Consider the following 13,953-nt stretch of genomic DNA (forward strand, 5'->3'; position numbering starts at 1 on the left):
CGAAAATTTTAACATCAAGACGATGTATACCATTATTATCTTTTCTTTATAGACAGAGTTGGGTCACGTAGTATAAAGGCAAGCTTATTCAAGCAATATAATTTCTTTCTTTATAGTTTGTCATCGTTTTGTAATTAACGTCGCGCTACAGCTACACTAATGATCTATTGGTGACAGTCTCAGAAGTCATGCTTGATAATGATTCCATGTTAATCAATCCGCTTGCTCACACGATAATTTAGATCGGATGGAAGATAGCAGTTGAAATCATGCGGCCTGCACCACACTTCCTTACCATCGAACTGTATGCCGAACTCTTAAGCCGCCATTACAAGTAGAATAAAATTACGACTCACTGAGACATGATCAGAAAGAATGCCGTCTGATAAGACTCCCAGCCATTAAGTAGTTACTAAACTACTACTTTTTAAAGTAGTTATTTAGCACGGGGAAACGAACCCAAGGTCAAGCCCACCATACCGAATAGGTGTCCTTTTTTAAATTCATGACTTTTGGTTAGGTGTAAATTATTTTCACCTGCATGAAGCAAAGTTCAAAAAAATATGTCGCTCTCGACTGATAATATTGTAAAGTAAAGCAAAGCCAAAAGAATCATGGCGGCCAAGGCTCAACAATATCATGACTAAAAGCATAATTATGACAATGTGGCCAACATTGCGCACAGGCTACTTTTACTTTCCGGATAAGATGGCACACATCGATCTGAAGATGGGCGGGCTTAAAGCCACTATTGAGGATCGAGCTCCTGATTTCCATTATGATAGCTCAGTAAATTAAACCCCTACACCACACCAGTAAATTAACATCCTAAAGTAGATTGCAGAAAACTTTGAATACTCTGGATTACTAAACTGAAAAATTAACCCCTCGTTTATTCAGGGTGATGACGATTGAAATAATTACATAACAATTTTATACTTCAATTAAATGAAAACAGCTCTGGGGGATGCAGGATTTATATACGTAAAAAAATCCAAATATGTAGATTTTACACGATTATTTTCATAATATATTTAATAAGTATTGTTAATTTTTATTTAGTAGTTGTTTTCGCTTATAGAAGCGTTAAGTTATAAATTTAATTCGCACCCCCATTTATTATCTACGTTCATTCTCTGTCTTTATATGAAAATGTAAATAAATTTATGGACTTGGATTAATAAAAACACTCCAATAAAATTACTTGAAGGTGACATGCGGAACTGTTTAACGTTGATAGCTTGGGCAATGGAGCAGTAATTGTTCAAACAAACTTTATTGCAGTAGAAAGGAAAAAAAAATAACTGACTTTAAAATGGGTTTCCCATAATGTTAAACAAATAGGTTGGGTTTTCTTTTATTGATAATGTGAGTAGTAAATGTTAACCATATCAACAGATTTAATAAGAAAATGTTCAAGGACATAATATTCGTCAATGATTTTGATTTTATTGTTGTCGAATCATTGAGTGAGGAAATCGAAAATTAAAAACTAACAGTCTTCTTTGATTTTCATTTAGGAGGCATTCGATCACCTTTGAGGCCACAACCTTTCTACTTGCAGGTATCAAGCATAAATAATCTCAGTTGTTTCATTTTTTAAAATTTTTATTTTTAACTTCTTAAATAAGTGAAAACCAATGATATCTATTGTAAACTTGTACTGATAATATATTTATTTATAATATATCTATTTATAATATATTTAATAAATACTTTAAAAAAATATAAAATTTTTATGCATGTATGTAACAAGTTATCTTAATTTTAACTTAACACTACAAATAGAATTTTAAAATTGATCTTTAATTTTCTACCAATATTTTCGTCATTAAGTGAATAGTTATTAGAGCTCTTTTTAAGACCTCCTTTTTTATAAGCGATATTAATAAAATAAAATCATAGTAAGTATAGTCGATATTTACTATGAACTTACAATACATTTTCAGTACTTACTATACATTTTCTTAAGAAAATATTATCTGCAATCAAAATATTTGGATGTTGGTTGTAGGCTGGAATTGTAATTAAAATATGTGGAGGAATTTTTGATTTTTTTAAACGAAATATACGGGATTACATTTAAAAAATATGTTTTGTTTTTGTGAATTTATATGATATTGTAGTGTTTGTATAGGAGATATAGTGAACTCGGTTAAACAATACAGGACAAAATATCTGTTAGTACTGTATATTTTCCGTACAATCTGCACTAAAATAGAAATGTGAAAGTAAAAAGTAAAGTAAAAATAAAAAAGTAAAAATAAATATGTGTTGAAGTGATTTCCCTTTAAATTGTTTATAGTGAAATTTATAATTTTACTTGTATAATTTTTTTCTTCAGAATTTAGCCAAACATTTATGTTTCCATATCTAATTTTGCATTTAATAAATGCAAATACGAATATGGTTTAATGAAAATCTAACACATCTAGTTAATAAATATATAATATTGCTCAAAGCAAAAACATTTTGAAACATACATGTTGAATAAATACATGAATCTACATAATATATTAGAATTTTATATTCGATTATCTTAAATTAAATATTCGACGTCGAGAAAGGTATGAAACATTCAGAGTCAAATAATTACTACTTAAATAGCTTAAAATAACAAATTTGCTAAATATTTTTTAATAATTTCTCGCATTTCAAAAAGCAAACTTTTACTGAAAACCATTCGGAACAAAGGTGTAAATTTTGTTACCAGCAAAATTCGTCTCCTTAAAATAGTGAAATAGTGGCTAAATTTTTAAAGTAATTTGAAATAACTACATTTAAAAAGTGTAGTTTTAATTGTAGTTAACTGCATTTCTAATAAAGAAGTAGGAACTGTACTTAAGTACATTTGTAGTGAAACAGTTGTGAATGTATTTGTAATAAAGTAGCTGCAAATAATTTAGTTTTTCTAATCACTGAGTTGACTAATATATATGCTTGAAAAAAATATTTGGGAACATATATGCTATCCAAGTCTTATAGTCTAACTAATAATAAGCTCGTTAAAAATAAATTGATTTAGGAACATAGAAATGCAAGTATATTATAAATCTAGTAAAGTTTAGTTAAAAAATTGATAAGCTTATATAAAATAATGTTAATTTGGATTATAAGTTAGATAATATATGTTATAAAGACGATTTTTACATAATGTTAGATAAATTCGAGAAATAGTACTGCATAGGTCAGGAAATCTAAAAGTTAATAGATAACCTTGTTAACAATATTAAATTGAATTGCCACCACCTGTGTTAAATAACTGTAAGAACTTATGTGGTATATTTGAAATCTAACATGGACTAGTAGATTAATAGATAAGAAACAAAACTCCCTTAATAAGTCAGAATGTGTTGGGTTTGAGGGATTCAAGGATACTGAGTTTTGACAGGTATTGAGGATCAGGTCTGCTCTAGCGATCACACCTTTTTTTAGCCCTTTCTCGAGTATCGTATGGCTTCCCGGGAGACGTTTCAAATAAAGTCATGTGACTGCAGATTAACATCAAATGAATAGGCATTCAGTACCGTCAATATACTCAGTCTCAGGAACTGTTAAGGAAGTTTTGCGTTATCATCTTCTTCCAAATCGTACACCACAAGGTATATCCAGTATTTACTTAAAATGCAAAATCATTTAAAATTTAACTCGTGTAACATCATAAATTTTTATTTCTCAGCTTCTTTTAAAGCTTCATTAAATTCAGTTTCTTTGGTTTGTGATATCCTAAATATTCATTTCTCATCTTCTTTTAAATTTTCATTAAATACATTCATTAACATTCATTTATTAATTTGAAATATCCTAAATATTAAGTTCTCAAATTTTTTTAACCTTCTTTTAATTTTATTTTTAAGTTTGCAATATGATATATTTTAATTTCCTATCTTCTTTTAAATTTTCATTAAATGCAATTTTTTAGTTTGTAATGTCATAGATATTTATTTCTCATCTTATTTCTAAAAGCTATTGAAGCTAGTTAAAAGTCTTCATTAAATTCGACTTCTTACTTTGTAATATCCTAAATATTAATTTCTTACCGTCTTTTTGAGCTTCTTTTAATTCAATTTTTTTAGTTAGTGACATCCTACATTTTAATTTCTGACCTTCTTTTGAATTTAAAATTCAATTCAATCCAATTTTATTAAATTTATTTTTTTAGTACTTATTATCACAAGTTTTAGTTTCTTGCCTTCATTTAAAGCACATATATTGACTTATAGGCATGATATTTACTTAAAATGTAAATAGATTAATCCGACTTAATAGGTTCTATTCTTGTCAGTTTTAATGTTAAGCTAGAATTGTCGTTGATTAGTTTAAAATTAAAAAAAAAAGTTTTCAGTCTAAAAGCTTACTTTACTTAAGAGATATCTTTTTTTTAGCCTAGATTTAAAGCATTGAAACAATAAATAGTAAATTGAATTCTGAAATATTATCATTCAACTTGCAATATTGCAATATTTAATGTTTTTATGCATTTTTTTCTATAAAATTCAAACAGAATAACCCCTCCAAGAATCGGGTAGTCTGCGTGCTGAAACTTAGAGACTTCATAACTTTTAAAATTAATTATAATTGAATTCGAGACCTTACTTATTTTCTGGTAATAAAGACGATTTTAACATAATGTAATATTTACCGCACTTTTCAATTTTTGCTTATGTTTTGTCCCTTGTAACTTTAAATTATATATAAAAGTATTCCTCTGTCTATATTTTAATCTTAGATCTTAATCTTTGTTTTTAGAATGGATCTAAATGAATACAGAAGTCATGGTGAGTACCTTATTTGATTTCGTCATATATTTTAAGAGTATTTCTTTTTATAAAAAAAGTATTTCATAGACTCAAGATTATGATAATTTATTTCATAATTATATGGTTTTAGTTTCATAATTATATAGATTTAGTTTCAAAATATTACATTACTTACACTAGGATTTAAGTTTGAATGAATATTTCAAATTAAGTATTGTTTTCAACATACACTGCTCAAAACAATTAAAGGATATTGTAAGTCTTGTCAATTATAAAATAAAGGTGTAAACAAATTTTTTTGTGTGTATAAAATTAAAGAAGAGAGTCGCAAGTGCAAATTTTTCTTATTTTCAAACTTCGCAGTATGCAAATTTTGAGTTTGTTGTCGAAGACGATGCTTTAGCAGCAGCGAAGTTGATTTGGCTTTTAACTTAATGTAAGACAAAGTGGAAAAGAATGATCGACATTCAGTTAGCGCATTGTTTCGATGAGTGCGATGTCTCAACGAAGTCATTTAACTGAATCAGAAGTTCGGAGAGCTGTTGGCTGGATAGAGGGGGGCCAAACACAAGCCACTGGAGTTTTTTTAAATTTTTATTTTTTATAACCGTCGTTGAGCAGCCGATCCAATTTTATGGGTTTATGACTAGCAATGTTCAACTCCGTAGCTTTGTAATTTTGAACCCAATACAGAAGACAAGGGTACTCCTGGATCGAGTATTGGGAGAAATTTGCCTTCGTGGATGACTTTTTGAGGGAGCTAACCGCATTTGCGTTACATGGAGAGGAAGACCACGAGAAAGTCCCACGGTTAGCCTGACGGCAAGGGAACTCTAACCCGTGATCCGTCTACCACTAAGGATATTTCATATCAGCACTGTTATCAGTGCAAGCCGGATGCGGAATTCGTATCGACTGGGATTCGAATCGATTCACCTCATTGGAAGGCGAACGCTCTATCCCCTGAGCCATCATGGCTCAGCCATTGGAGTTTTATTTTATAACCGTCGTTGAACAGCCGACCCAATTTCATGGGTTTACGACTACTTACGTTCAACTCCGTAGCCTTGTAATTTTGAACCAATCCAGAAGACAAGGAAACTCCTGAGGTATTGATTTGTTGTGGGAACATGGAGGACTTTGAGACTCGACAGATTTAACGTGCATCAGTCACCATTTACTACACGGGGAGTCTTCGGCCGGCGAGGATCGAACCCACGACCTCTTGGATATGGGCCCAGCGCCCTACCGACCAGGCTATCCCGGCCCTCAGCCATTGGAGTTTAACAAAGTGTCATTTACAGGAACTGTTTTTTGAGACTGGAAGTACAGGCCGAAGATCAGTGCAAAAGTCTAGACGTGCAACAACGCCCTATAAAGCTATCTTGGAAACACCGAAATATGAATGCCACTCTTCTTCTACAAAAGCTTCGATCGGCTACTGGCGCCACAGTATCGACGCAAACTGTCCGAAATCGCCTTCACGCTGTAGGTTTGTATGCTCGCAGACCAATGGTGCGTATCACGTTAACAACAAAGCACCGACGCGCCCTCAGGGAGTGGGCTACAGAGGATGTGAACTGGAGTAGAAATGAATGGCGGAATATTCCTTTCTCTGACGAGCCAAGTTTTTCTGTTCATCCTGATAATAGGCGTATTTTCATTTGGAGGGAACGTGGCACTAGAAACAATCCTGCTCACGTGCACGCAAATGTAAGATTTGGCGGTAGGAGAGTGATGGTCTATGTTGATGGGTGCACCGATCTCCATATCATTTGAAATGGAACTCTGACAGGTCTCCGATAAAGAGATGAGATCCTGAGACCTATTGTAGTCCCTTAAGCTGCAGCAATTGAAGATGAATTCATGTTAATGGATGACAATTGCAGGCCACATCGTGCTAACTTGGTGAATGATTTCTTTTTGGAGGAAGGAATCAAACGAATGGATTGGACAACGTGTTCTCCAGGAATGAACCCAATCGAGCATGTTTGGGACATTCTAAGCAGACCAATTCCTGTACGACTATCAGCCCCACAATCTCTCCAAAAACTGGAAAGAGCTCTTCTGGAGGAGTGAGACAGAATATTCCAGCCCTTCATTAATAACCTCATTGACTCGATGCCTCAAAGGTATTCAACGTTGCTGGCCGTCCTAGGAAACCATTTCCTCACTAAAAACGATTTTCTTTTAAGCAAGCACTTTTCTTTACTTGTTTTTCTCTTCTGAACAAATCGTGCTTTTTTCCCTTTTTTTTTATCGCTCAATAAAGCTCATTTTTTCCTACCGAACAAACATCACTTTCATCTCATATAAAAAAAATATATCTTTTATCTCATGTAAGCGTCTGTTGATAATATATCTATCATTCAGACAATTCTCCAGGTGCAAGTTCAACCTACAACTTCAATATCCTTTAATTGTTTTGATCATTGTATTTCAAACTTAGCAGTGCTTTTAATACCCGCAGGTAAATAGGGAGCAGTAGCCGTAAATGCATGATTTATCAATCACGATTTAAAATTTTTAGCTAATTGGTTTCCTATTTTTACTCATAAGTATAAATATAAACATAATATAATAATATTATGTAATATGTAATATGTAATATGTTATATANTATTACGCACATTCATATATTATCTCCATGTGAATATATATATATATATATATTACATAATTATAATTAAAGTAGCATAATAGTTTGATTATGAAAAAGATTATTTAATTTGTAGAATTAGGCGATTCAATGGCAAAATTGCTTCTTAATTACTAGCTCACTTTTTTTTCTTTTTTTCAACTGAAACTTTACTTCATTTTGAAAATGAAATACGAAGAATACGCAGAAGATCCATCATGATAACAAGGAAACCAATGAGCAAACCTGATAAAGCATATAATTTAATATTTTCTAAAAATAAATAGAAAATAAGATAATTTTGACAAAATGGAAAAGTATTGAAACAGAAACAGAAAATACAATTAAAAGTTTATCCAATGATTAATGGAAGTAATTTCATTTGAAAAAAATATACCAGTTGAGAGAAAGGGTTAAGTACTAACAAATTGATAATGTAATAGCAAATGAAGTTTTGAAACATATTTTCTGAATCTTCACAAAAGTTTTATAAAAAAAACTATGCCCTTTAAGGTCACGGATTAATGCTTAAGTGGAGAAGAAAAAAAAACGCTATCAAAATTTTACGAATTACTACTGAGGAAGGTGGAACTGAAATCATCAAAAGATATTTGATTGCTAGAGGAAACAGAGAGGAATTGATAGACAGCTATTAGAAACACCTTCGAATTTCCCCAAACATTTAAATTAATTTTATTGGATATCAAACTGTTTTCTACACTAAGGATTCATCGGATTTCGAAAGAATTTTTTTTTTCTCTGATAAGTATTAAAATTTGCTATCCCTTTATGGGCAAATATTTTTACTTAATTTTTTACAAAGGTTCTAAAAATATATATCACTATTAAAATATATATCACTAAAAATATATATCATCGGTAAACTATTTTAAAATAATAAAAAAATTTATATGAAAATGGAAAAAAGAGGAAAAATATTTGTTTGTCTACTGGCCATTGCAAATGATATCATTAGTGAATGTTTTTAAATTAGAAAGATGGATTGTCATCCACGGTGGTTTCCGTCCAAGTTCTTCAGTATTGGTTCGTAAAATTTTGTAAGCGTTTTTGTATTTTCTCCGCTTAAACATCTGTATCCCTTACTATACATACTTTTTTATTATTTCATTTTTTGCGAAGATTCTAAAAATATATCGACCAAAAAATTGGAAATGGTTTACATGAACAGTCCCTGATTATTACACACTGTAAAAAATTCCGGATCGAATCAAATTTCGGTACGGCATTTTGCGTGCATCATCCCATAAATCCATTATTGTCGTAAAACATTATACAGTAATTTTTACAGTAACATTTATTTAATTAGAGTGTTTCAGTGGTTTTAAGGTTAATATTACTGTAAAGACTGCAGTATATCAGATATTTTTGTTCTGTAACAGGTTCCGGTAAAAAATGGATTTTAGACTAAAGTACCAGCACCCTGAGTGCTGGTATTTTTTACCGTAATTTGATCTGGATTTTTTCACAGTATAAATACTACAGTGTCTTCTTATCATTTCTTAATCTTGCTTAGAAACACAACGTGTTGTTTTTCAGGATATGCAATGGTAGATTACATTGCAAATTACTTAGAGACTATTCGTAGTCGACGAGTATTTCCGGATGTTAAGCCAGGTTATCTTCGACCTCTGCTCCCGGATTCAGCTCCAGAGGAAGGAGAAAACTTCTCTGATATCTTTCAAGATTTTGAACGTGTTATAATGCCAGGGGTACGTTTTGTTGAAATGTACAACTAATGTGTATATATTAGGGGGACCGGAAAGTAATGTCGTTTCGGAGCATTAAATATTCGCTTGTCTTAAAAAACCAATTAATTTTTTTTTATCCATTTCGATTCATTTTCAATCTCGCATTGAAAGTTTGTTGCTAATGAATGTGAATACATTATGGATTAAAAATAAAATCTTGATACCAAATATCAAATTCACCGAAACGGCATTAATTTTCGGTTCCCCTAATATTTTATTTATAAAATTACGTACTTAATTTAGATAAATGTGATACGTTTTTCACTAAATCCTGTTAAGTGAATGTCCAGAAATAGCAGTAAAAAACGCAGTAATTGAAAACTAAATTAATTAAATAGTTTTTCAGTAATTAAATATATTATTAACTAATATTTAACACAACTTTATTTTTTTTATTTTGTATTTTTAATCATACTTCTGAATATTAAAAACTGTTTTGCACTTGTTAATCAACATTATAGTGCAAATATCATAACATTATAACTCTTATGGGTTTTATTAGTTTGTTTTAAAACACATGTAAAAAGTACCTAATTTTTACATTATATTAAAATCCATTGATTTTATGACAAAAAATTAAAATCTAATTGCATCATAATTTTACAGTCATAAATTACAACCGCTATACATGAATTACAACCGTAACTATACATTCTTCTACACTGAAAAAAAAAGTATAGTTAAAACTACCAGAATATGGTAAAATTTACTGTGTTTCTGCCGCATGGAAACACCAAAAAGCTCGGTAATTTTCTGAAACGCTTTGGTAATAATTTTGGTTAAATTAGCAGTGAAATATAGATTTATATTATGCAATAAAGTTTGGTAAGTTAAATTGCATGTTCTAGGTTTAAATATTAGGTAGTCTGTCATGATATCTTGGAGCATGCTATAGAAACTATTTATTCGGTTAAATTCACTTTTCAGTTTTGTATTTTTTATTAAATATGTGGTAATAAGAACTATAAAAAAACACAGAAAACCAGAAATTCCTGTATGCCGTTGTCATATAAATGAACGGTTTAATTACCGTATATTTTAGTTTTTATTACCAGAATTAAGTTTTCTTTCGTCCGAAAGTTATTAGAATACAGTACGATAATTTTACCGGAATTTTTTTCATTGTGTATAAAGCTAATGACAGTTTAAAACATAACAGTCTAAAATACGATATTTCATTTAATGAAAACAATTTTTGCTTATTATGTGCAACAAAGTAAGTGACAAATTAATTGATGAAAAGCATACTTTTTATTTCGAAAACAGATCACTCATTGGCAATCTCCTCAGATGCACGCGTATTTTCCAGCTCTCAACAGCCCTGCATCACTTCTAGGTGATATGCTGGCTGATGGTTTATGTAACATCGGATTTACATGGGTAAGATATTCTATATGTATTTGTTTATACTAATGTTTCTCATAAACAAAAAAGAAACATTTAAATTTACCTAGATCGAAGTTTTTATTGATGTTTTACAGATTAGGTTTAACTGTTGCTTAATTTATCAGAAAATTTCTACTGCATGAACCTTTTCGGTTTATTTAAAACAATTGAAAAAATCTTAAATTAAAAACAAACAAACTCTAATTGCTTTTACAATTTAATTTATAAAAATTTAGGCTGATAATTAATTATAATTAGAAATATTACAAAAACTTTGATTATGAATATTAATTTAATTAATAATTTAAACTATATAGCGTTTTCTTTCAGATATTGTTAAAAAAACTACATTCAAATCAATTTTGACATCGAAAGAAGCTACATAATTGATAAATAAATCAAATGATTGATACGTGTTGCCATCAAAAATTTAAAAAAAGAATGGCTGCGAATAATTTATGACAGAAAATAATTCATGAAAGCATACTATGCATTTTTAGACCGAAAAAGGACCAGTTAGTTTTTCAGTGAGGACCGCAATAATATTTTCAATCATGAACATCAATTCTTCAATCTTTTTTTCTCAACTAAATCAAGTTTTTCAAACATGATGATGCATGATGATCCGTTACGTTACGTCATGTTGGGTTACGTTACGTCATACTGATCAGTAGAATTCACAAGTGCAAGGAATGTATCTCTAAGTAAGTTTCCGAAGACTTATTTTCTTGGGAGATAAATTACTTAGGAGGTAAATTGCTCTATTTTTTTAATTTGGCCAAAATTTTTAGAAATAAGTAAGTTGTTCAATGATACAAAAAACAAATCATGAAAGATTTATTCAAAACATTTTTTATTTAAAGGCTTCAACTTGGTCAAACTATATTCTGAAAAAACACTGTTTTTATTTAATCCTTAAAATTATTTAAGAATATTAATAGAAGGTCAAGTAATGATAAAATGGCGAGAAATTCAATTTTATTTTCGAAAAAAAAAACTGTACAATCTGAAGAGACTTTTTATGCATTGAAACAATATTTAAAGATTCCTTAAATCTAGGCATCTAGTCCAGCATGCACTGAATTAGAAATTGTGGTAATGGACTGGCTGGCAAAAGCAATAGGATTACCTGAAATTTTCCTGCATTCGTCTCCTGGTAGAGGGGGAGGAGTTATACAGGTAAACTTACATTATTTTTATAGAAAGTGATAATTTAAAATTTAAAGTTACTAGATAGTCTAAAAAGGGAATATTGTAACATTTTTGATAAAAATATCTCATTAAATTATTATATCTGTACATGGCTTTCAATGATTTTTGTTTAAAATTTCAGATGAAATAACAACTATCACACGAACAAATAGGAAAATTTCGAATTTTACATTATTTGTATCATATTACTAAATGTCTCTAAAATGACCAATAAAAATCATTAGATTTAACGTTGGTTATTATTAGTTAAAACAAATCTTTATTGAAACAATTTGTTAACTTTGAAATGCACTTTTTGTTGCATTCTGCTTTGTGAGCTACGGAATTTACTCGAACCAAGTTTAAAAAATAGTAAGAAAGTTCATCAGGAGATGGCGCAGTTTTAAGAAAACTTTAAAACAATGTTCGCTGGTGCATGTCAACGTATTCCAATTAAACATGGTCGTCAGTAATTTTTTTTCTCAGTATGCACTGCGAGTTAAGGCAAATGCTGGTTATTTTAAAAAAAAAAATTTTCTTGGTTTTTCTCAGTTACCAGTGCTATCTGGTGACAAGTATTGTAATTGATTTTGAAACTCGAAAGAGTAAATATTCTTGTTCCTCCATCAGAATACAGAAAACCGTGACATTCTATCTCCTTTGATTAAGAAGAAGTACGATGTTTAAAAAAAATTATTTTACTCATTCTTTATTTTTTTATTAAGGTGAAGTTAGGAGAGTCTGCACAGAATTCAACAAACAATGCTCTATGAAGTTTACAAAGCAGTACTGCCTTTCGTACAAATACTTAGAATTGCAGTGTGCGTACTGTACTATTTCCCAGAACTTCTTCGTGCGCAATCTCTCCTAGATTTACCATATCAAAATGTTCTGTTATGTTGTTGTTGTCGTTGGCTATTAAGGAAGAGGGGGTGCGATTGTTCTTGTTTTCTAATGATTCCATCTATGGCGAAGAACTTCTGCCACACCTATACGTCAGACCTGTTTATAGGGCGGACTCATTGATGCATATATTCATTTGCCCACAAATCGTAATTTTGATCTAAACTAGAGAACGATCAATCTCCGATTTAGTATCAGCAGAGGTACTGATTTGTTATGGGAACGTAGAGGACTTTGTGACCTGAAATATTTAGTGTGCACCAATTTTGAGCTTAACAAGAGAACGATCAATTTCCAATTCAGTATCTACAGAGGCATCGATTTGTTATGGGAACACGGAGGAAAACCGCGACATTTTATCTCCTTTGATTTTCTTGATTCGATATTTCGAATCATTTTGAGAATCATTCTTTGCATCAGTAAAAATACCTTGTTTTTTCTTCATATCTTTCGATAGACGACAGCCAGTGAATCTACACTTATCAGCTTACTCGCAGCTCGTACTCAAATGTTTCAGCTGTACAAGGAAAAATATGAACATATTGATGAAGTTGAACTCAATACAAGACTAGTTGCATACACATCTGATCAGGTTAGTATTTTTTTATTACTGAAATTAAGTTTAGATTAGGATCCTTTAAAAATGTCGATATGCTTATAACTGATTTGCATCCGTTTATTTTAATTTAAAAAGGAAAAATTATCTTATATCTCTAGCGTAAAACTTATTAAATAAAAGTAGGAATATGATTTGCAAGCAAGGGAATTATTGTAATATTAAGTTAAAATAAAAGTTCATTGGCAAAAAAAATTGGTCTATAATGATGAAATCAAAAGTGATTAGAAGTTGTATGGTATAATTGACTGATTGAAGATAGTGATGAAAACAGGATAATAAAAATAACAGCTGAAGATTAAAACTGGATCCTAATTATAATAAAACTTCTTATTTAGTACTTGTAGAGCTTGATATATAAAATCATTTTTTATTCGTAATATGACTTTCTGAGTTAAATAATACATTTTGTACATATTAACAAAGACAGGCCGTGGGAGATAAATGCCCCATGATCAGCCTAATCAAAAATCAATTTTAAAAGTGATTGAATTGTTCCCAACAGACAGTTAGGAGCATAGGAATAGATCCAAGGTTAGTAATTTATTGAAAGATATCATAGCCTTCAATATTAATTGGAAAATAATTGGGGGAAAACAAATTGCCAAAAAGACTGAGACTTGTTTCTTACTGATAAAGTTTTCTCAAATTCGAAAGAAATTAGAATGTCCTGCCCAGGTGATGACAATG

General features: G+C 30.4%; 1 protein-coding gene across 6 annotated transcripts in view; it reads left to right on the plus strand.

The window, feature by feature from the left end:
• The window catches only part of LOC107456663 (histidine decarboxylase), a 53,607-nt gene that overhangs the window by 15,881 nt on the left and 23,773 nt on the right, over nucleotides 1–13,953 (plus strand). For 2 of the 6 annotated variants that reach the window (XM_071177649.1, XM_016074593.4), the window contains exons 1-6: nucleotides 3,502–3,602; nucleotides 4,750–4,778; nucleotides 8,956–9,128; nucleotides 10,434–10,547; nucleotides 11,613–11,732; nucleotides 13,105–13,239. In XM_071177649.1, the coding sequence (XP_071033750.1) occupies nucleotides 4,751–4,778; nucleotides 8,956–9,128; nucleotides 10,434–10,547; nucleotides 11,613–11,732; nucleotides 13,105–13,239 (570 nt within the window). In that variant the 5' untranslated portion in view covers nucleotides 3,502–3,602; nucleotide 4,750. Of the gene's footprint in view, nucleotides 1–1,514; nucleotides 1,565–3,501; nucleotides 3,603–4,749; nucleotides 4,779–8,955; nucleotides 9,129–10,433; nucleotides 10,548–11,612; nucleotides 11,733–13,104; nucleotides 13,240–13,953 lie in introns of those variants that run through there. The other 4 variants (XM_016074594.4, XM_071177648.1, XM_071177646.1 and 1 more) reach the window with 3 other exon arrangements.

This window comes from Parasteatoda tepidariorum, chromosome 2, assembly GCF_043381705.1.
Source record: "Parasteatoda tepidariorum isolate YZ-2023 chromosome 2, CAS_Ptep_4.0, whole genome shotgun sequence".
Classification (NCBI taxonomy): domain Eukaryota; kingdom Metazoa; phylum Arthropoda; class Arachnida; order Araneae; family Theridiidae; genus Parasteatoda; species Parasteatoda tepidariorum.